The sequence below is a fragment of the Haemaphysalis longicornis genome, unplaced genomic scaffold (genome assembly GCF_048455015.1).
Source record: "Haemaphysalis longicornis isolate Haplotype H1 unplaced genomic scaffold, Haemaphysalis longicornis Haplotype H1 scaffold_2, whole genome shotgun sequence".
Classification (NCBI taxonomy): domain Eukaryota; kingdom Metazoa; phylum Arthropoda; class Arachnida; order Ixodida; family Ixodidae; genus Haemaphysalis; species Haemaphysalis longicornis.
In genome coordinates, this window is record NW_027526295.1 from 102,619,052 (window position 1) to 102,641,301 (window position 22,250).

At 48.5% G+C, this 22,250-nt stretch overlaps 1 protein-coding gene across 2 annotated transcripts in view; it reads right to left on the reverse strand.

Moving 5' to 3' along the window:
* Positions 1–22,250, reverse strand: part of Na (sodium leak channel non-selective protein na) — a 69,783-nt gene that overhangs the window by 18,451 nt on the left and 29,082 nt on the right. The window contains exons 24-32 of one of the 2 annotated variants that reach the window (XM_077698088.1): positions 19,400–19,520; positions 15,982–16,080; positions 15,095–15,295; positions 14,930–15,004; positions 14,299–14,418; positions 14,106–14,174; positions 11,200–11,348; positions 10,272–10,365; positions 8,528–8,657 (exon numbers count right to left, since the gene is read on the reverse strand). In XM_077698088.1, coding sequence (XP_077554214.1) covers positions 8,528–8,657; positions 10,272–10,365; positions 11,200–11,348; positions 14,106–14,174; positions 14,299–14,418; positions 14,930–15,004; positions 15,095–15,295; positions 15,982–16,080; positions 19,400–19,520 — 1,058 coding nt within the window. Of the gene's footprint in view, positions 1–8,527; positions 8,658–10,271; positions 10,370–11,197; positions 11,349–14,105; positions 14,175–14,298; positions 14,419–14,929; positions 15,005–15,094; positions 15,296–15,981; positions 16,081–19,399; positions 19,521–22,250 lie in introns of both variants that reach the window. The other variant, XM_077698087.1, reaches the window with a different exon arrangement.

Here is a 22,250-nt window from a genome sequence, read left to right on the forward strand (position 1 = left end):
GAACCGACGACTACGGCCACCGGGATGGAGTCCCAACGTGTACGCCGTATTTTGCCGTGGTTTGCGCCTCTCAATGGCTGCATGAAGTCGGATAGATTGAGGGATCCGCACTTCGCGCTGTGGCACGCGCTGCACGAGCGAGAAGCAAAAAGGCTCCTCGCTGTGCGCTCGGCCCGATGTTAAAAGCAGAGTGACACAACTTAATAAAAGTCTTACGGTCGCTCGCTTATCCGGCCCTTCGCGAGTCGGGGAAGCTCAACGCGGCTTCCCTAGACTGCGGTAAATCGCCACCCTTGCTGAGCCTCGTGGGGCCTTATCGGGTGAGATTTTATCGGCAGAACTCCCATCCGCTCCTCGCAGGCACGGGTCCGTGGCAAAAATAAAAACGCGCTTGCAGCAGCCTGACTGCATAGCGCACGAGACCCACCGCAGTACCAGCGGTTATAGGCCTCCAACGAAAGCGTCGCCCGCTCCATCTCGGAGCGCGACTCACACAGAGCCAAAACGACCTACTATTTACATATTTACAAATCGGACCTTCGTGCTGCGTTCGGAGGAGGTTTGTTCTGCATAAGGCGATGCCGGCGGACAACATATGGTCCCCGGGTGCGCCTCTCGTCCAGGGATTGCCAAATTCGTGGCAGTGCTCCTTTCGACGATCGCACCGACGAACACGTGCGAGCACGTGGGGATAGGTTCGGTCAGGTGCGGCGCGCGTCAGGAACTCCGGGTTAGCGACTGGGGCTGATATTTGCCGCCACGTTCGCGTTTCCCTTCCTTCAGCGCAACGGCAAGAGCGAGGATAGTGGAGATCAGCTCGATACATGCCTGGTCAGGTAGCGGAGCGGCACAACTTCGCAAAGTCTTGCGGCCACTCGCCCAGCCGCCCGCGAGTCACGGAAGTATCGTATACCTTCCTCAAACTGCGGGTGCTCACCACCGTGAAACTCTCAGGGGGAATTTCCTTCGGTGGGATAACTTCAGCGAGAGACATTGAGCGTGTAGCAGATACGAATCCGAGAGATAAAAAAAAACGCGCCTGCAGCAGTACGAGCTGCAAAGCGCTCGAGGCTGACCACAATACAAGCGGTTAGTAGCCTCCGGCGACCGCGTCGCCCGCTCACACAGAGCACGACTCACACAGAGCCAGTTAAAATCATATTTACAACACGGATCGTTCTGATCACCGGTCACATGCTCGTCTCTGCTGGATGCAATACCGGCCGACAATGGGTCTGCTCGGTACGCGATATTGCCCGGGAATTGCAACGTTTGCACGCTTAACGCATTCCCTTCGGGGCTCGCACCAACTGGCCGACGTTCAGCGCTCGGCTACGGGGCCAGTCGGGTTCTAGGCGCGTTAGGAACATTCAAGCGGTCACGGGGGCTCGCGACAGGCGTCCGCCACCACGTGGTGCTACCGCTCCCATTGCGCACGGTGACGTTTTCACGGGCGCAGCCTATATGGCCAGCACGCGTGGTTCGCGTATCCGCTTAAGCCAGCTGAATGCCACGTGGTCCGTCTCCACTACGAACGAACTTTTGTCGACGGAACGGTCAAACTCGTTCAGAACGTGTGGCTCGATCTCTAAATAGTCCGTAGCACTACGCGGCGAGCGGGCCGCCGTGCTTTGGAAACACGAGATCGTAAGGCGAGCTACGCCTGGGAAACAGAGTGCTCCCCAGTGGGCCTAGCTGTGGACTCAGCGCATTGCATCTCACGCGCGCCGGGCAAGATCGACAACAAAGGGTCGTACAATGCCCGCGCCGGGATGTGCTACGCTGTCCCGGCCGTGTCGTGGGAGCGAAAGGTGCTCTTTTGCGACAGGGCCCTGACGTCCACGCGTGCTATGCGCGATAGGCGCTCGCACGTGGTAGGACGAATGCGCATCATCGTCATCAGAGCGGGAGGCTCCTTCTCGACGAGGCGCAGGGGGCTCCTTAGCGAGACGCAAACTTGGCCACAAGGGCCGTTTGGCGTCTGCACGTGGAGATACATTGGCCGCAGGCTAACGCCGTCCGAGCAAAAGATGTTCTCGTTTCCGACGTAGCGAGCGTATGGCTCTGCTCCAGGTTCAAATCGTACGTCAATTTCGCAGGCTCGGGATCGCCGCTACGTTGAGTAGTACAAAACACAGGAGATGCTGGCGCGGGTCGGGCGATAAGTGCCTCGGTTCGCGGGCAGCGGTGAGCGGCGGGAGCACGTTACGACGGAGCGTCGTGCTCCCAAAAGCCAATTGCTGGCGCGGGTTGGGCGATAAGTGCCTCGGTTCGCGGGCAGCGGCGGATGGCCCGAGCACGTTGCTAAAAACAGCGTGGTGCTCAAAAGCCTAACCGCTCACCTCACAGTAAATCGCACAGGGACTAAGGCCAGGGGCCTGTTCCGTCGCGCAGTGTCGATACCGTGTTGGGCGCCAATGTGGGCCTATTGGGTCTAGCTACGGGATAACAAACGACCCCGGCTAGCTTCGTTAGAGGCGTCGAGCACCAAAGTGGGCTCGTTGGTCCCCTGCGGGCTAAGTGGGGTTCAGGGTGTTCCCCCTTCGCCCGGAAATGACCCATCCAAAATGCCCCAGAGAGGTCCGCGGCGTCCACAAGGGAGACGCCGCGACGGGTTCGACTCACCGACACAGGCGACGACAGGCTCCAAAGGGCCAGGGCGAACCATGGGGTTTATTGGCCGAGTCGTACAGTGCATAATAACGCCAAGACCGGGTTAAGAACTACACTGTACCGACACGCGTCCTACGGCGTCGCCCAAACAGGCGACCATGGCCGAGGTTGCACGCGGGCCGCTCGCGAGGTGACCAGAGGCCTACCCTGCGCGTCCGATCAGGGCCAAACAGCGCCCGACCGGCCGGCGCGGCGGGGAGGAGACGAGCCAGCCGGGGACAAGGAGCGCCCCGGTATCCGACTCCCATCTCCTCCATTCCCCCCATCTCCCCTATCCATGGGGCCAGAGCCGGAGCAAGAGCCCAGAGCAAAAGCAAGAGAGAGAGCGCGAGGCGCGCGCGTCGAGCTTATAAGGAGCGGGGGAGAGGAGGCAGGTTCCCGGGCGAGGAGGAGCGACAGCGGCGGCAGGACAGTCGGTGCCCGCCGGCGCGTCGGCCCGCGAGGTGACGTCACGTGCGCGGGAAAACGCGCTCGTTCGAACATCGCGCTCGCGGGAGGAGGAAAGGGGATCAAGCGGATCCCCACATCCCCCCCTCCTCAAAACCGAGCCCGGTCTGAAGGACCGACTCGACAACTGCAGGCACAGCACATACCCTACGAGGTTACAACGGGTCCCCAGCCAAAGAAGTCCGCGAATGTCCGCACGTTGGAGTCCACGCCGACACACACACGCCCACACTTCGAAGACACGCCGTTCCAAAGTTCGACACGACGCCAGAGTGGTCGGCACGAGCAGGGGCCGTCTAGATGACTCGTCAGGACACCGGAGAGCCAGGCCCGAGACCGCCAGACCGCGGGGCAGGTTCACGCCGGACGCTCGAGCAACAGGCTCGAGGGTTGAAGCCGCCAGGCGTAGCTCGACCAGCTGCAGCTGGAGAGGGCCACCGGAGGTGGAAGGTAGCCGCCGCTGCAGGGTGGCGTACCGGCTGAAGGTCCCGAAGAAGCACCCAGGCCGCGCTCGTCGAAGGCGCCAAGGAGGGGAGCCGCGGCGAGCGACGCCGCACGAGGCATCGTGAGGGAGTGCCCCGAGAAGGCGCCGGAGCGCCCGAGTTGCTTGGGTGTGCCATGGCCATGGCGAGTGGCGACGTTGAAGCCGCCGGTCGGTGCAGGAGGCGTGTGACAAGGGCTGTGTGTGGTGCGGCAACTGAAGACTGAAGAAAACCGGGCTGGGGACCGAGCGAAGGGACAGTGCTGCAAATGGGAGACGAAAGGCGAAACCCAAAACTACGTGCCGGGAACAGCGATAGGGGCGCGCAAAGGCTTATAAGGAGCGGGGGAGAGGAGGCAGGTTCCCGGGCGAGGAGGAGCGACAGCGGCGGCAGGACAGTCGGTGCCCGCCGGCGCGTCGGCCCGCGAGGTGACGTCACGTGCGCGGGAAAGCGCGCTCGTTCGAACATCGCGCTCGCGGGAGGAGGAAAGGGGATCAAGCGGATCCCCACAATCTGTACTCTTCGAACCTCTGAAGCACTTCGCTTTTCGCCTTCATAGGATACACAACGGTGTACCGTGAGTAGTCGTCAGTGAAGGTTACGAAATAACTCGAACCGCCCTTGGATGTCGGCATGATTTTACCGACGACATCTGAATGAATCAGCTCCAATGGCGCTTTTGCCCGAGTTGCTTCTCCCTTCGGGAAGCTTTTTCTTCTCAGCTTTCCTAGACGACAAACGTCGCAATGATCCTCCATGTGATCTTTGCCGGTTCCGCAGAGGCCACGAACAGCATCCTGATGCAAATGGCCCAGCCGCCGATGCCAAAGAGATGTGTCCCCTGCTTTGGCGAGCCTCGACGACACCTCTGCTTCTTTCACGGTGTACAGTCTCCCTTGCTTCGTTGCAGTAAGGACTACTTCTCCGTTGCCTTTGGAAACGAAGGCTTTGCCGGCAGCGAACGTAACTTGCAACCCTCGCTCCTCAATCCTTCCAACCGATAGGAGGTTCCCGTTCAAAGCAGGCACATACAGGACATCTTCGAGCGTGATGTTTGTCCCACCGCACTGCTCAGACAGCTGAATCTCAACTCTTCCTTTCCCTTCGACTTTGATGGACTCTCTATTTGCGGTCTCCACTGCTGATTCGCATGGCATGAAGTCGGTGACCTTTGACCTTTCGGACGTCATGTGATCAGTAGCACCGCTGTCAAGGTGCCATACACCGGGGTGTAACGCTGCCTCGTCCTTCGCACACAAGGCCATATGCGTTGCTATTTTTGCGTGTGGAAGACTTCTCTTCGTTTGCTGGTCCTTCTCTTCATCCGGAAACTGGTCGCAGTCCCTCGCTATATGACCGATCTTGCCACAAGCAAAGCATCGCACCTTCTTCTTTTGGACACCTGACGTCCGTTGGCACATCTTGTCGTCTTTCTTATGAGCAGTCTGATAGCTCATCTTATCGTTTTGCTGCTTGCTGTCGGACGTGGAACAACTTTTGCTGACCAGCGCCCTAGTCTGACTGTCGTCGTTGTCGACGCTCTCTTCATTGCGACGCAGCTTTCTTTTTTCTTCAATGAGCAGCCTCGTCTTCACTACCTTCGTGCTCAGTTGCTCTTCGTCCTGCTCCAAATTGAGAATGAGCGGTTCGTACGACGCTGGAAGCCCCATAAGCATCACCAAGGCGACTTCTCTGTCGGTGAATGCATGTCCTGCACTTGACAGTTTTCTGTGCAGCTCCATGAGTCTTCCCAGGTAGCTCTGCATTGATTCTTCTTTCTTCATCCTTACGTTGAAGACATCGCGCATTAGCTGGAGTATATGCAGAAGTCCAAACTTCGAGTGCATCTCCTCAAGCGTCGTCCACGCTTCTTTCGCAGTTTTACTTTCGCCAATGTCATCTAGGTAATTGTCCTCAACGACGAGGAATAGAAAGGTCAATGCTTTGTTGTCTACCTTCTTCTCTTTATCCGTCATTTCCTCAGAATAACCGGGTTCGATGGCGTCCCAGCATCCCTTCTGCACGAGAGCGGCTCTTGCCCTTATAGACCAGGTATGGTAGTTGTCCGCCGCCAACTTTGGTAGCCTGAACTCGTCTGATGCTGCCATTTTGATGTTGAACTGAATGCCAAACAGAAATGGTCTTCCCCTAGTTCGGCAAACGCACAACCTTTACTTCTAATACTCTTCTTTTTCACGCCACAACTGCAGAGCACAACGCAATGTCAGTCCCTTCTTCCCGACAGTTTCGTTTCTCCGCAGCCGCGTCGTTCCGCCACTTACTGTGACCGCCGCCTTGTGTAAGCACCAGCTCGAGTGGCGTCAGCAGTGAAGCAGGTGTCGTATGACGTTTCGTCCTTCTAACGAAAAACCACACGCCCTGTTTCACACTCTTCGTGATTAGGCACGCACCGTTCGTCAGTCCCTTCGTCCCGACACTTTCACCACCCCACACGCTTGTCGCTGGAACTTCTTCCGTGGACTGTAGCACGTGAAGCAGAGAAATGGGTGTGGCTTGAATGTTCACGCTTCTTCATGGTCGAAACTTTCGCAGCTCATCACAAAGCAGTCCGTTGCAGTTCTTCGCCAATGATGGTCGATGCACCGTCCTGGGCCCATAACCTGTTAGTTTTTGTGGTGTGTGCAGCATGACCACAATGCGAAGAGCACAGAATGCGGCAGCTTCGCGAGGAGCCGAAAGAAACCACGAACGGCCGTCAAGCTGCCATCTTCTTTATTGAAACGTAATACGCGCGAGCGCGCGGCGCGCGGGAGTAAGACAATACGCCCGTACAAACGGAAAAAACAAAAGCCACAAAAGCGCAGGACGGTGCGCGCACTCTGCGGTGAGTCACGGGGTCTCTTGAGCAGGCATGCGCGCTGCAGTACACGTGGCACCATCCGGTGGCCGTTTATTACACAACTAACATCATTTTATGCACAGAAAGTATGGCGAGGTTTCAAAACATTTCAGGCTGCTGCGCCAAAACTATACGGACAAAAACGCTGGTGTTCAGAGGCGCGTACTACAGTGCACCAGAGTGGATCGAAGATCAAGTGCACTGGGCACCAGTAATCTAGACCCAAGAGAACTCTTGTCAAATGAGGGCCTTCAAAGGTATTCCTTCGGCCTATTCTTCTCCCCACAAAAGCCACAGATTCTATTATCTAAATGGGAGCGCAAGCAGCCTTCATGCAACACTATTTAGACCTTTGCCGGCAGAGTCTTCAGCCAGTGCCCATGTTTGAGGACACAGACCCATTCTTCCCTATCGAGCCACAGCAGATCAAACGTGATGGCGTGATATAGGGCGCGCACACACCTTCCAAAATAAAAAGAAAGAAAGAAAGAAGTGCGGTTACAAAAGCCGGCGAATTTAAACGTGCAACACAATCCTCCGAATCCTCCACTCGGAGTGGTTTTGCCTTGCCCGCAGGTGCGCCGTAGATAATACAACACGTACTGAACGACAGCCGATGTACCAAGGGGGAGAGTTATCAGCCTGCGCTTACGGCGCGTACAAAAAGCGCGTGCTTTTCATCGTAAACAATGAAAAGCACAGCCGACCTAAACATGAGTGCCGGCACGGCCGCTTTGCACGGCCGGCATGGTACTTCGTACTAGTTTCGGCGATCAACAACGACGACCAAATCCAAGAAATAATAACAAAAAACAGGTGACGTCACTTCCGTGGGGCGCTCCAGCCAGCCCCGATCGGGCGAGGCTGGAGCACCCCGGGGGAAAGGATCCCCGGGGTGCAGCAGCCTTTGCCATATATTTTTAAGTTATTACATCCTTCAAACTGGGTGAGGTTTTCTTTGATTTTTTGTAATATTTAGCTGAAAAAAATTGTTTATATTGTCTAAAGCTGTGTTCTTGCTCCATCTCATTATATAGTCTCATTATCGTATGCTACGCGCCTTGGCAGGCGATGCAGTATTATAGATGCAAGAATGATGTAATCGCGTTGTATTTATTTGTTTTGACTAAGCAGGTATAAGTTATCGTGGAAGCGAAACCTGTTACCGCAAGTAAGTCTTCAAGTACGCGCGCAAAGCATTATGAAATTGCGTGAATGCTTCAAATGGCAAATAAATACTGGCTTGTCGAGTCGATATGTGTGTTGCCCCATTGCGCCTGTCCAAGGCAGCGCATGCTTCAAGGGGTAAGTAAACGCAGCGACGGCGACGAGCGACACGAAAATTGTAACAGAATGGGTGCAGAAAACGCATAGTGTGTGCTAGCGAAGCTTATTTAGTGGCGACAGCAGCACGCGGGAAGCGGTATAGAGCAGCAAGCGGACGCCGGGGCCCTCGCTCGCTTTTTTACGGCCAGAAGCAGCCCACAAGCGAGCGGCAGCGGCGATACAGTGAACTGTAGCGACGAGCGACGACGACAGAGGACATAGGCGGCAGTGTATTAATTTTATTCGCTTGTCGCTTTGGCCAAGTACACTCTGTTGTTGCACCTTTTGGGTTGCGTTTTTCGCGTCGCTTGTCGCCGTCGCTGCATGTGGTCGCCCCTTCATCTGAAGAAACTCCCCGCTAACGCGAGCACATGCGTTAAGAGCTAATCACGCTGCTGTTTAGACATGTCTGTGATAGCCATTGAATGCCAAACAGGGCATCCCGAAAACAGAACTAACAAACGCTTCAGAGCCGAGAAGCCTAATCCATAGCTCTTTGCACTAGCCACTTGCTACCAATCCGATTCGCACACTACCCACAATTCCCATGTCGGCGTGCGATCGCAGCGACACTTTCCGCTCTAGGTAATATTGAGAAACTCTATGGCATACGGGTCATCCTTCCACCAACCGCCGTGCATTCTTCATTCAAGAATTGCTCCAGAGTCAAAGTGATAGCACAAAGCACATATTGCAGTCCTTGCCACTACATACGGCATTCTCACAGCCCCGGACTCACCTACTAGGAGGTTGAGGACGATGTAGGTAATGATGACGTAAAACGAGCAGAAGAAGATGAGGCTCCCGGTGAAGTTGCCACAATCGGTTTCCCAATAGTTTGCAGCAAGTGTGCAGTACGGAGGACTAACCTGGAAATGGAGCACGGATCTGTCTTCTCTCGCCTTCACTCTCATTGGATCTTGTACTCGTGGCATTCGCACTGTGCTACAGTTTGGTATTCTCAATCATTCCAGAAGCTTAGCACTGCAGTACTAAGCTTCTGGAATGTTTGCTTCGCTTTTGTCTGGGCGAAATTCAGGGGAATGTAATGCATCATGTTACGTACAATCCACTCCATCATAGTTAATAGAAGGATCATTGAAGAGCACTTCTAGATCTCGAGCTTGAAATAAAGTCACGTAAGTTAGCCTAATGTTCAGAGCAAGGATTAATTGCTGGCCGCAGCTCAAATTAGCTGGTCGCATCATGCATCGATCTTATGCTCCGGCAAGCTTTTTTACAGTTGTTATACAAAGATATTACCGTAAGGTTCCGAGCGAACGCCCACCCCCGAGACATTGCCCATGCCCCTTTAAGGGTGGAATATTCAATTTACTAAAAGACCCCAAAGATCGCCCACCCCCTAATGCTTTAGCACCAATGAGTCAACAAAAGGAACAAGAATCATCTATTCACGCGTTGATGCAGTCGCTTATTTGTGCTTTCTGCACTTGCCCCGAAAGTTTGCCCATCTCGTACTTTTTCTTAATGTCTCCGTAAGGCCATTTTTGTTGTAGTTTTTTGCACCTGACCTGAAAGTTCGCCCATGTCGTATTTCTCACTTGATATCACTGTACCTTGGGTGGGCGCTCTCTCCGAACTTGACGGTACGTAGTGCTCAAAAACTCAGGCCACTCAAATCAAAGACCAGGCTTGAGTATTAGGGAGTTGTGAATATTTGAGTTTTCAACTTGAATAGAACAATTACTTATAACTGAATTCGATGCCCCAATTCATTCTATATGAGTTTATAAATAATTCAAAGCTTGGATTAATAATGGATGCACTTGCACAAAAAGAAAATGGCCAATTGAGTTTCCGTTGCAGTGTTTGCAACTGCAGCTGGCTTTTTTTTTTTTCAACTTTCCAAACTATTCGTTTAAAAATTATTTAAAGCAAGTCATTCTTCGCTTTGCAGGCACAAATCACTAGTCACATGCCTATAAAAAAAATTGACCACAGCATCTTTGTGATTATGGGACAGAAGGCACAAATAGAATGAGAAATTTTTAAGATTACCTTTTTTACCTTATAAATTTGACTACTTGACATTCAACTTGATATCCAAAATTTCCACCACTATTGGGCGCTACATGTGATTTGAATGTCACTATTTGCACCCATCTAACTGGCATTTACTAAGACCACTGATGCAACAAAATGACAGATTAGAGATATGCTTTTCAATGTAAAGAAAACAAGGTGAAAAAACAGACACCAGGGTTATATTTATCACTACCAAAGGTTATTAAATAATAGGCAGCCAGTAGACTGGTCACATGTCCAAATATGGTGCTAAGGACGAGTCTCAGTACACTGCCACTACCTGTTCTCACGCAATCAAGTTCCCAGTCAGTGAGCACTTTCACGTGTATGTTTTGAACTTTTGTGGCGGTACTCAAGCTACGAGGGCACTTGCCACTCGTGCGAGAAACCGAGTAGTGGTAGTAATAGCACAAGTGGCACAATTAAAGCCGGCTCACCATGCAGTCGTGCATGATCTTGTTCCAGTCTTCTCCCGTCACGATGCGGAACAGCATGGCCATCCCATTTGGAGCTGTCTTAAAGTTTGCTTGTCTGAACCAGTATACATGGAAAGAGAGAGGACGCTCAAAAAGTACGCCAGTCGGGGGGAGCGGCAAACAGAAAGAGGAGCCCGACAGCAAGCCCGCAGGGTTTTGCGAAACGAAAAGGGCAGCCGGAAACGGGGAGGACGGAGGCAGTCGTGGGAACGCTGTTCAGGAGGCAGTGCTGAGCTGTTAGTAGGCGGGAGAGCACACTGTTAGTTAGCCACGGAAATGCAGGACTGCGTTGAAAGCAAACATCACTGTTGCTAATTATCAGCTGTGATTCAGTACTTTTCTTCGAAGGGTAGTTAAGTATGTTCAGCTTAGAAGATGTGCAAAGTGAACGCACTTTCTGACATTCTCCTTGTTTTTACAAGTTTACATATGAGAATAAGGTGAAGTGCGCCATTTCTGAACTCTAGCTGGCACCTTTGTTATTATGCACAACCTTTGACATGGTTTTAGTTTGTACTGGCAAAATCTGCATATGGGAGTCTGAGCTCTAAACGCATGCATGTCTGTAATCATGAATGTATAAGAAAGCCGTGAGCAGAACTTGAAACAAAGGTGAATTTACCCATGTGTCTGGCACTGGAGGAGAAAAAGAAAAGCTTTTAGCATTTGTTTAATAACTACCAAAATAAGTATCAACTGGCCACTTTCATTTAAGAGATGCTCCATGCATTAAAAGGTGATTATGAGTGTATGTTGTTCATTGCACGTTTGTATGGTATGCGAGTGGTACTGCAACTCCTGGAATGTAACTGAATTACTGTATGAGACTGATATGGCTCACTAGTTTTAACCTCAGAGGAAATAAGGGAAAAAAGACGCGGTCCCTCACCTCCCGATGTGTTCTCCAAACTTGACGTTGCCGAAGAGAATGACTCCAGTCAAAGCATAGAACAATATGAGAAGGAACATGCCCATGATGATGAAAAAGCTTTTGTACACGGACACCACCACAGTCAGCATTAACATCTTCAAGGTGGCCTGCAAGGCAAGCAGCGCCGTGAGCTTAATAACACTACTCCAACACGCTCTGCACACTGATGGCGGCACTGAATCGAGTGCAGGCCCGAACTACCTCTAAGATTGCACACTTAAGTGGAAGTGTGAAAATGAAATGTGAAAATGGAAGCAGTACGAATGAAATAAATGTCAAGCGTTCGTGATCCATTGGCTATCATCATCATCACCACCACACTTTTTGCTGACCATTGTTTCTCCCAGTTTTGGCTTTTGAAGTACCCTGAGCTGTACAGAATATTCTAGACTTGCGTGCAATGAAGAAATAACAGTTGGCTTTGTGGCATGACATGAGCGTTTGCACATAGCAAGTGCCTTTTGGTTGGCTTTTTTGCAAGGTGCCGCAGTTTTGCGGGAAAAATCTAACATGCGCAAACCATGCGCAAAGGAGGTAATGCTAGGTAATGCTGGTGCATGTTAGCTGAAGTGGAGCAGTACTTGAGTTAAATTTATAAGCTTAAAATTGTTCATAAAGGGGCATGAGTGAGGAACCTAGGAACCGGTTAGTTATGCTTCTGATAAAAAAACCTGGAAATGCTAGCCACTAAGATGCCTGGCTAGCATCTGTACGGATATCAACTGTAGTAAAAATGGCTCTTTGCATTCAAAAAACATGGGAATACATTGTTTATAACAATAACTGCCAAGCTTTCTTTTTTTTTGCATTGCGTTGTGATTGCCTCATCTTTAATTTATAATTTTTCATACGACTTTTTTATCAAGAAATAGTATATGAACATACAGTGCAAAATGATGGACTTCCAAATTACCTATCTCTTTTTATAATGACATTTAAAACCTCCACACACATCAAAGCAGATATTTGTATTAAAAAATACAGTAGAACCTCGTTGATATGTTTCTAAAAAAATACGAGGGCAAAACATACTATCCAGGAAAATGTACTAGCTGAACCTCGTTATAAGAGACACTGATGTAAGAGACAAATGGGTATAAGAGACACTATTGACCCACATGGTTGGCTGCCCTATCTTTCCCATTAAATCGACCTCTTTTATAACAGACATCGGATGTAGAAGATTGGTTATAAGGGACAAGTCATCCTTGAACTTTAATCAATAATCTCGCTTGTAACAGACATTTTAACTTCAGACGCAGTACCACCAGTCACTAATTGCAGTTGCTTCCATCCTGGAAGCACAGGTGGACGACAGACGCCTGCAGTCGCTATTTATTATAACTTCAGCAAACACACACTGGTTCAGTCAGCTATGAAATGACGATGAGAAGCCCTGCCAATGGAAATGCAACTGACAGAAGTGGTTGAAGCTTACTGCCATCCATTGGATGGAGCGCGATCACACATGAGGGTTCTCCCACTCGCATAGCTCCCAATCAAGAAGCATCGCAGATGTTGAGTCCTGCAAGCATAACAAATAGCCTGAGCACACAGCAGAAGCTGTGTGCTCTGCCTATTCATCAGGCTTGTGAACTCAACATGTACGACTCATCTTCCCCAAACGAGGAAAGAAAAAAAAGCTTGCAGAATTGGTTGTAAAATACAGTGTAAATACAGTCATGAAGCAAACAAAGATTCAGAACTGTTTCATAAATTCTGGGGGCCGAACATAAATTAGAATGAATCTTTTGAAACACGCTGTAGCGTTCTTTTGAGCTTATTTTAGTCACATGGTGACCACATTGAACTAGGGTCTGATTAGTAAGTGAAAACATGGTTCCCTGCTTATAAGAGACATCTCATATAAGAGACAGAAACTGCTCCCCGGTACGTGTCTCTTATAAAGGGGCTCAACTGTACTATCAGGTAAGAAATGCACAATGGGGAATTTTTAGTGTTCACAGTTGAGAGCGTACTAACCAGGAAACTGTATGGACCGATAACGTATCAACGGGGTTCTACTGTATTTGTTTTGATTTGCAGTCAGCTTTTACTACCGTATTTACTCGCATAATGATCGCACTCGCATAATAATCGCACCCCTGAAGTTCGTCGTCAAAATATGACTTTTTTTTATTTCCCGTGCAATGATCACACCCTGAACTTGCCGCAGCCATATGTCATTGTGTGCCAAGTCTAGACGATGATGGTCCTGCTTATGTTAGTTTCCTCCTCTTTCAAAGTGGACATGGCTACGTTATTGCCGCGGATTTGATAATATTAGCGATATCGGCAAGCAGGCACGAGTTCATTATTGGAGCGGAAGAAACTCTCTCACAAAATGCGCTTAATGTGCTCACAAAACATAAAAAAATGCGCTCGGCTTGCTGCGTCGGCAGCCGTGTTTTGATGTCCCCCACTGTGACAGCAGCAGCCACATATTAGTCGAGCTGTTCTCACCTCACAGCAAACTCGTTCCGGCGTGTTCCGTAATTCCGGTGTGTTCCATAATAAAAAAAAACACTGCATTTTGCATCACTCCGTGGTCATTCATGGTCAGTGGAGTTTTTATTATGTTTTTATTTGTTATGTTTATTATGTTCATGAGACTTATCATAAACATTCTGACCTGCAACTTGCATTTTCTGCGGTGAAACTTTCTCCTGAAAAATTTACCTCGCGTAATGATCGCACCCCTAACTTTGCATCATATTTTTGGGAAAAAAAAGTGCGATCATCACGCGAGTAAATATGGTATTTCCATTTGATTCAGAGTCATACATTTTACATTCATTCAATTCTAACTGGCTGAGAAAACTACAAAATTTACCCTTATTCAAGCAGCGTGAAAAGGTACTTACATGTTTACCAGTAATAGTGAAGAAACGTAATATAACGACAACAAATCCAAAAGAGTTGCTGAAGTCATTCTGCACAGAAGAAAAAGAGGGAGGAAGGTTTTGCTCAGCAGTGGACTAAGAGCCTGCAAGACCTTTTGCAGAATCGCTCTATAGACGTGCGCGACAGGGAAGGAAGGCTAGCAGAAGCACTCACCATCATCATGAAGTGCATAATCACCCAGATGACACCTAGAAACGTGACGAACAGATCATATCGATTTCTCCTGCTTTGCCAGTATCCCCTGGGCGTGAAAGCAATGTTCTTCATGGTAACCTGCACACATCACCATCCCGCATCATCACCATCAACATTCGCACAGCAACAATCACCAGTGACCTTTAAAATACGAGGTCCCTTAACAACAGATGGTAAACAATCGGCACACGTAATTTTTACAGACCCGTAAAAACAACGCACAATTGCCAGATTTCATGAAAATGTCCCACATCACCATTAACATTTGTGGAGCAACAATCACGACAGGTCCTTACCAGTGGTCTTTACCAGTGGTCTTTAACTTTACAACAGATGGTTAACAATCAGCACACACAATTTTTACAGACCCTTAAAAACAACATAAAACTGCCAGATTTCATAAAAATGCACGTCCAAGTATTAGGGCCACCCCTCCCACCCTCCATTAATTGACATTTCTACTTGTACCAAGCAGCCACTACTGACTAAATTAAAGCAGAGTGCAGTGCTATACACAGTGCAGCAAAGTAGGCAGAGAGGTGCGAACAAATGAATAAAACGAAATGGGCTCTCTTTAGAGCCCCCTCACCTCAACGGTAAACAATATGGTGAAACCAGCAGAAACTGTCGCAAGCGGGATCGTATGAGGTTCATCCGATTTCCACTGCAAAGAAAGAACAGATTATAAGCTGCTGCAGTAGGAGAAGTAAAAGGAGCTAAAGGAGCAAAAAAGAAAGAAAGGGAGGGGACGCACGCTGACGCAGAGCAGGCTGCTGTTGGCCATGACGAGCATGGCGATGGCCCTCTTGAAGAGCAGGTTCTGGGTGATGTCGTAGATGAAAGCGCGCAGCTTGTGGTGGTCGGGGCGCGGGGGCAGGTGCAGCGGCTGCGCTATCTTCAGCCGCTTCTTCAGGTCGCACCACCGGCGCTGGTCCACCGTCAGCAGCGCCGTGCCCTGCAGGACAAACAAGGGGCTCTCTTCTCAGCTGGGACGGCGCACTAGCTTAGAGGGTACATTCTCTTACAAGGAATTGCCGACGTGATAACATATGCACGGTCTCTCCCCACAACTAGGATCTTGCTGCTTTAGGCAAACACTGACGCATCACTCTCCTACAGTGTCAAAGCTCAGAATGGTATAGCCACAGTAGAAACTTCTGCCTCATGCATGTACAGTCTTTGTCAAAATTTTCTAGGCCAAGCCGGAAACACACAGGCCGCAAAAAATTTAATGTACCAGCTTACGCCCTAGCGAGGCTGGAACTTCTTATGCCGGAAAGCTAGAGAAAACGCCTTTCTTTCTTACTGCCATTAAATTTTTTTGTCACATTTAAAGGTAGAGCTTATTCTTTGAAGTCCTTGTGGCCGAGAAGGCTTAGGATTGGCCTAGAAAATTTTGACAAACGGTGTACATTAGCTAGTGGCATGTGCTGTATTCATAAGAACCATGTGCACCTGTGTAACTCTCCCGCAGTTCGCTCTGCTCACCAAGCCACAAGAGGTAAGCACGATGAGGTTTTGTCTCTGCATACTGACTTATGCACAGACAGAATGTCTGCTGGATCCAGAGCACACAAGACATAAAAAAGAATGGAGAGGAGGTGGGGGAGAGATCTAAGGGGAGCAGCTTCACTGCCTCACCTTGTTCTCACTGTAGTTTGCAATCACCACACCGACAAACAGCGTCAGCCCAATCATACAGCCGAGAAACACAAAGATGTGGATGTAGATGGCATGGACCTGGGGAGAGGGAGAGGGGGAAGAAGGGAGGCAAACGTTTTAGCTGGCTTGCTCTGCACACTGCTTCCACTTTTCATTAACCTTGAAATTTCATTAAAACATGAACACAGAAAGAATTACGAGGTAATGTTTCACTGACCAGGTAGGCTGTTTTGCTACTGTTGGTGCCATTGAGGCAGCACCTGTTTGTTTCAAGTAGTACCAACTATTTCAAGCAACTGGTGATATCGTAGAAGCATGCGGGACCTTTCTCCACAAATGTAGTGAGTAAAAGAAATGTTCCAGGAAAAAAGTGTCTACATTAAAAAATCATCCTAGAAAAAAAGCAAGTATGAAAAAAAAGAAAAAATTGACCGGAAATGAAGGGACTTAAAAATTTGAAGACATTAGGTTCCTGCCATTATAGTTTTACCTAATGTTTGGTGGCAGCATGGCTCCCTCTTTAGACACATGGGGTTCAACAGCTAACACCCAAACTACATACTGACAGCAATACAATGCAGTTCACTGGTGCTGTATTTCTACAACACCCTGAAACTTCACAGCATTAAAGGGACCCTGCAACACTTTCGATAAGCACTTTCACTCTTTCCTTCGCACCTGGAAGCCCTGTGAAAGCTATAGTTATCGCCAGCACAGAGCGGCACTGTGTGATTTGCTCGTCGCACCAGATACGCCTTCCATTTCTGCTTTGTTTTTGTGGCCCTTTTTTAAAAGTTGCTATCGAAAAGCGTTTCTTGTTGCAACTGAAGGAAAACCGCCCACCAGCCGCTACATGGCCTTAGTGACGTAATTCGAGCCGTTGAAAAATGTCAAGGCCAGGAAAGAGAGAACAATCTTTTGAGCAAGTTTACAAGTTATCTGATGGGCATAGAGCAGTAATTTTTGGCTGAGGTACTTTGCGACCCCCTAATCTAAGTACTGGGTGTGTTGGGTGACTACGTTCTGCAAGCATTTAAGATTTCAAAAAAAGTTGAAAAAGTGTTGCAGGGTCCTTTAAAGGGCCCTGCAATGCCATTGAAATCAGTTCACTCAAAGACAGTGAAGAGGACAACAGCCTCACTATGTCTAAAATTCGCCTTCCAAAAGTCTTGGAACCATTTTTAACAACCAAATGAGAAGGCTATACTATGTACGTATAATCATCCGAGCATCTGGAATCCCTCCTGGTAGCAACTGTGGAGTGCATGCCCTGAAAGGTACAAGGCAAGGTGCATAGCACAGGAGAACAGACGGATGCGAACAATACAAGCCCCAAGGCCATGCCATACACCGACAAGCTCACACACAATGTACAGAAAGTGGCAAACATGCACTCTCTCTTTCGCTGTACTAAGCATCAACCAACGTGCCCGTACAAGGGTTGCATCATTGCAAAAGCGTTGCAGCAAGAAAGAAGGAAGCCTCGTCAGCCTTCACAAATGGCAAATGAAAGGCAGAAAAAAGGGCTAGTACCTTTCTTGCATGATTGCTATTCTGCAAAATTCCAGCATTGACTGAACAACCGTAACTTTATCCACTCAGCGATTGGTCAGGAATGTAAAATATTTTCTCGTTGGATAGACATAAACCAAACGGTGATTGTCAACCATGTGCCCTTCCTTGATGTTCCCATGAGGAGGCACTGAAGAGGGTTTTGGGGCATGGCATACATTTGTGGTGAAAATAGCATTCCCTAGCACACACCCAAGGGTTTGCTTCTATGCTGAGTGCATGGACATTTCACGCGCGCTTGAATTTTCTGCCCAGCTTCCGCTTTGTGCTTGAAACCTGACTCACAGGTACACTTCATGTGTACTGTGGAGAAGCTAGGACGTGCATCGTTTACGACAAAGGCGCAGCTTTTTGCACTGCCACCAGTCAGGTTTGACAAAGTCCACAGGACGAGCTAAGCCTTTCTTTTGTACATTCGGACGTGCTTTGGTGTGGAATAAGCAGACTGACGAAGTCCACAGGATGAGCTAAGCCTTTCTTTTGTACATTCAGGTGTGCTTTGGTGTGGAATAAGCAGGCAAAGAAGAGCCAGACTTGTGGAGGGGGGGGGCTTCACACAAGAGGGAGAAGCAGCAATTGAGAATCGAGAGTGGCCTTCGCGGGCCTCATGTAGTTCTAAAAAAAAAAAGGTAATCTAAAAACTTTTGATTAAGTGTGACACAGTGGAACATCATTCATGTAAAAAGATCAATGCTGCTGAAAGTGGTATTTCCCATTCCGCATTTAACCCTAACTTCTACACAAGATCCCTCTCGCTTAAAACATGCAGGCTACATCAGGCACACGTGCCAGACTTTCTTCAACCATGAGATATGACGGTTGAAGGATTCATGAAGAAAAAACATGTTTGTGTTATTTGAAAGACTTTGTGTTTTATAGTGCCCCCAGCACTTGTCCGAATGCAAACGATGCTTTATTCACTGAGAAATTAATTAATTTAAGTTAAAATTTTGATTTTCCCGCTAAACCGTGCGTTTTCGTGGTCTGCAATGACATCACAGGGCTTTGTTTACCATTAGTGAACCTAGATGGCGCCACCACACCACGTCAAGCCGTTTTCTGCCTTTGGCTTGTTTGTGAACGTATTTGTACCTGGCTTGTTTTGTTCATGGAGACAATCGTTTCGTGAAACATGGTGCTCGCTCGACAAATACGGTCATGTAATACATCGCCGCTTGCGTCAATTGGCCAGTGTCGTCTGAAACAAACCCAAGGCCCCGCAGTCCTGTGCAGCTAAACCAAGCATAGTGCGCACACTACCAACAGCAGCATACGCGTCGGTACTTCTATGTTTACATGCGCTTACGTAACTTCCACTGTTTTTCCCACCATTCTTAAGGCTTTAAAAAGAATGTGCCCTAAATTTAAGCACAAATAGCTCATTCGGCAAGCTCATAAGCTCTGCCTAATTTGCGTTAGCTTTTGTTGCCCTCCGCCAATCACAGAGCTGTCTGGTATGACATCATAGGTTCTGTTGCGGGAAATGAGCTAGTGGGTCGCATGGCCATTCCCTTTTTTCCTAATTATGTAGCTTATCTGAGCGAAGTTTATGTTAAAAGTGGTGTCAGTATGATTCTAATGAGGCAATCTTTTGAATGAACCAAACTTGTCTTTTCTCTTCATGCTCCTTTAAGAAACATTTACGCCTGACTACAAAGAGTAGGGTCTCCGATGGCGGTAACGTGTAGCCAAATGCAGGGCATGCATACACCAATGTACATACTGTGGCTCAGGCTGTGTGCGACAGACGACAGATACGTCAGGACGACAGATACGACAGGAACGAGAAAGAGGACACGGCCTGTGTGGGAGCAGTAGCACTTACGGGCCCCAGCCTGTGTAGGAGCACGTCGCGAATGTCAAGCCAGCCCTTGAAAGAGAGCACCTCAAACAGGGCAAGCATAGCGTTGCCAATGCTGTCAAAGTTGAATCGGCGAGGGTTTGCCCTGAGGAGGACAGCGGGGAAGGCATCGTGGGTGGCCAAAACAGGTGGGTGGGTGGGTGGTGGAGGAGAAGCAAGAATGAGAGAGCCGCCGTGTAAGCACACACATGGTGGGGTGCAGAAAGCCCACTAGAAAGCACACTCCTCGGTGAAAGTCTAGTGCTATATAGTGCAGCACTACAAACCAGGCCCAATAGCAGTGCCACTACCAGCAGCGGTTCATTCCCCTAGGGTGTCTTCCTCCTCTGTCTCTGTTTTAGTCTTTTCACAGCACAGCGACTACCTAACTTAAAGGGACACTAAAGGCTTGAATGACCTTTTTGTATTAACTGAAAGACCACACCTTCCACAGCTCTTTTGGCTTTTGCTCTACGGCCAGTCATTGAAGCTAGCAGGGCTTTTTTTTCTTAAGAACTTTTGTTTAAGAACATGGCCTAAGCAGAAGTTGCCAGATACTATACTTGTTTGACTAGATTCCCCTACCTAGCTGTATCTGCCAATCCAACGTCACACTTCACGATTTGTGATGTCACAAATCTTAGTGCAGAAAAGTGTATGGGGGGGCCACACCTGTCCCCATTTTTTTGGCATCTTCTGCGTTAGCAAACAACTGCTCCTCCTGTGAATGGTTATATTTGTATTCGCAACATCGTAATCTACCAATACAGGTCAAATTGCTTTTACACTTTAGTGTCCCTTTAGCAGCGATGACTACGTGGCCAGTTACACATAAATGCAGAGTGAATTCTCAAGCACACAAATATTTATCGACTGATGCTGCATTTATAAACGCGAATAGAAATAGCAATGAACACAAAAGTGGAATTCATTTCTTCAGGATCTCAGCCCTGTATGAACTTGACATCCACAATGTAGCCCACTTGCTTTGAAGACCCTTGCTACAGGTGCTCTGTGTTCACTCCATAGCTTAGTTCCCCAACCTTTTGAAAAAAATTTAAAAAGTGCTCAATTTCTACAGATCTGGGTTAAAGAACATACCTAGAGATAGAGTTTCTGTCTTGATGCTAATTTCTTGAGCGAATGCCTAAACAGTTTTTACTGATATTTAACGAACAAGCATTTCCTTGTTTGTCTGCTTGACAGGGGGCCAGGAAAATTTGAAATAACTGTTACGAGAATACGAGCAGACAGTATTGCCTTTTAATTAAATACCAGGGACACAGCGTTCTTTCTTGGAAAGTACTAGTTATGCTACGGGCATTCTGCAGTTATGGTCCAGAAACCTTAAAAAATTTTTTGGACAACCCATGCAAAATGCCAGATTAAATAATAGGTCAAGACTCCCATCAAATAAGGGCTCAGCTTAAGAGATGATTATGAACCAACTTATTTACAAATATTTTGTAGTTTCATGTAAGCAGCTGAGCTGAATTAAAGACAAGCAGTCATCTAAGCTCCATAACTCAGTGCTAGTTGTGCGTTTTTATTTCAAGCGGTCTACTACACAGCACACACTATGTTTCAGCTAAGTGGAGTTTAACAACACTAACCAAACGCATTCTCGAGAGGTGTTAGTCTGCAGCAAGTGGAGGTGCAGACACTTGCCTACATCTGCAAAAAGTGCGGTTAGTTCTAGAAGAGAAATACCGTTTAGGAAGCTTTTAGAGGAAGCAGAAGTGCGCACAATTTCTTTTTTCTCTTTTCCTCGATCACTTTCCCTGGGAGCCATCATGAGCACTTCTGCTTCACAGATTAAAGCAACTGCAGTTTCTCTAATGCCGTAAAAAAAGTAACCATGAAGCTTTATTAGTTTATGGTTGATTTGTTCCATTGTAATTGCTTTAAAAAAGTGGAGAGGACACCAGACTGAAATAATAAACTAAAGTCAGGGTAATGATGTGAGCTAAAGAAACTAGATTTCGACTTTTTCTAGCCACTGTGCTTCCCTCCTCAAAAAGGAAGTCTCAGATTGATCTAAGTTACTGCCCACAATTGCAGGTCTTACAGTCATTTAACTAAGATAGCTGTTTTCATGAAGCCCTGGTTTTCATGAAGCACTGTGGAGACACCCTTTTTCTTCTATTGTGTACACTGGTAACACTGGTAACACTCATACACTGGCCTGCGTTAAGCTAAGACTGAAATTTAATGCCCCGAGACGTGACAAGTACGTGACACTAGCGATTTTGTTGAAGGCGTAGTACATATACGCAAAGTGCCGACTAGTGCAATAAGTAATCAGGCAAGACTGCAGCAGCTTTCCCCGGGGTTCGTCGGTTTAGTGGCGGCAGTTTAGTCAACTGGTGTGCACACGGTGCATCGTCACGAGGTGACGCGACGTGACGGGGAGGCAGCATGCTCGTGCCTGGTCACTCACGCGACCCACTTGTTTGACAACAATGCCTCTGACATCCGCATAGCCCTCTAGGGAGAGCGCCTCAAACAAGGAGAGGAGAGTGGTTGTCGAAGTTGAAGCTTCTCGGATTATCCCTGAAGGGGGAGGGAAGGGCGAGAGGCGGGAAAGGGAGGGTACGAAGGGCGGAGTTCATTCAGTTGGCCGTACTGATGATCCCAAAGGCTCTGGAAGATGGCAGCTGGACTAACATCACCACATTTATGGCAAACTGACAGCCACTGCCGGCAGCACCAAGGACAATGTTTTTCGAACTTAAGCTTGATTGGACAGGTAGACGTACATGCACTTGCGCTGAGAACAGTAAGAGAAAAGCACCGCAAAGAGGTCGGACAAGCAGCAGCCTGTTTTTGCAAAGAG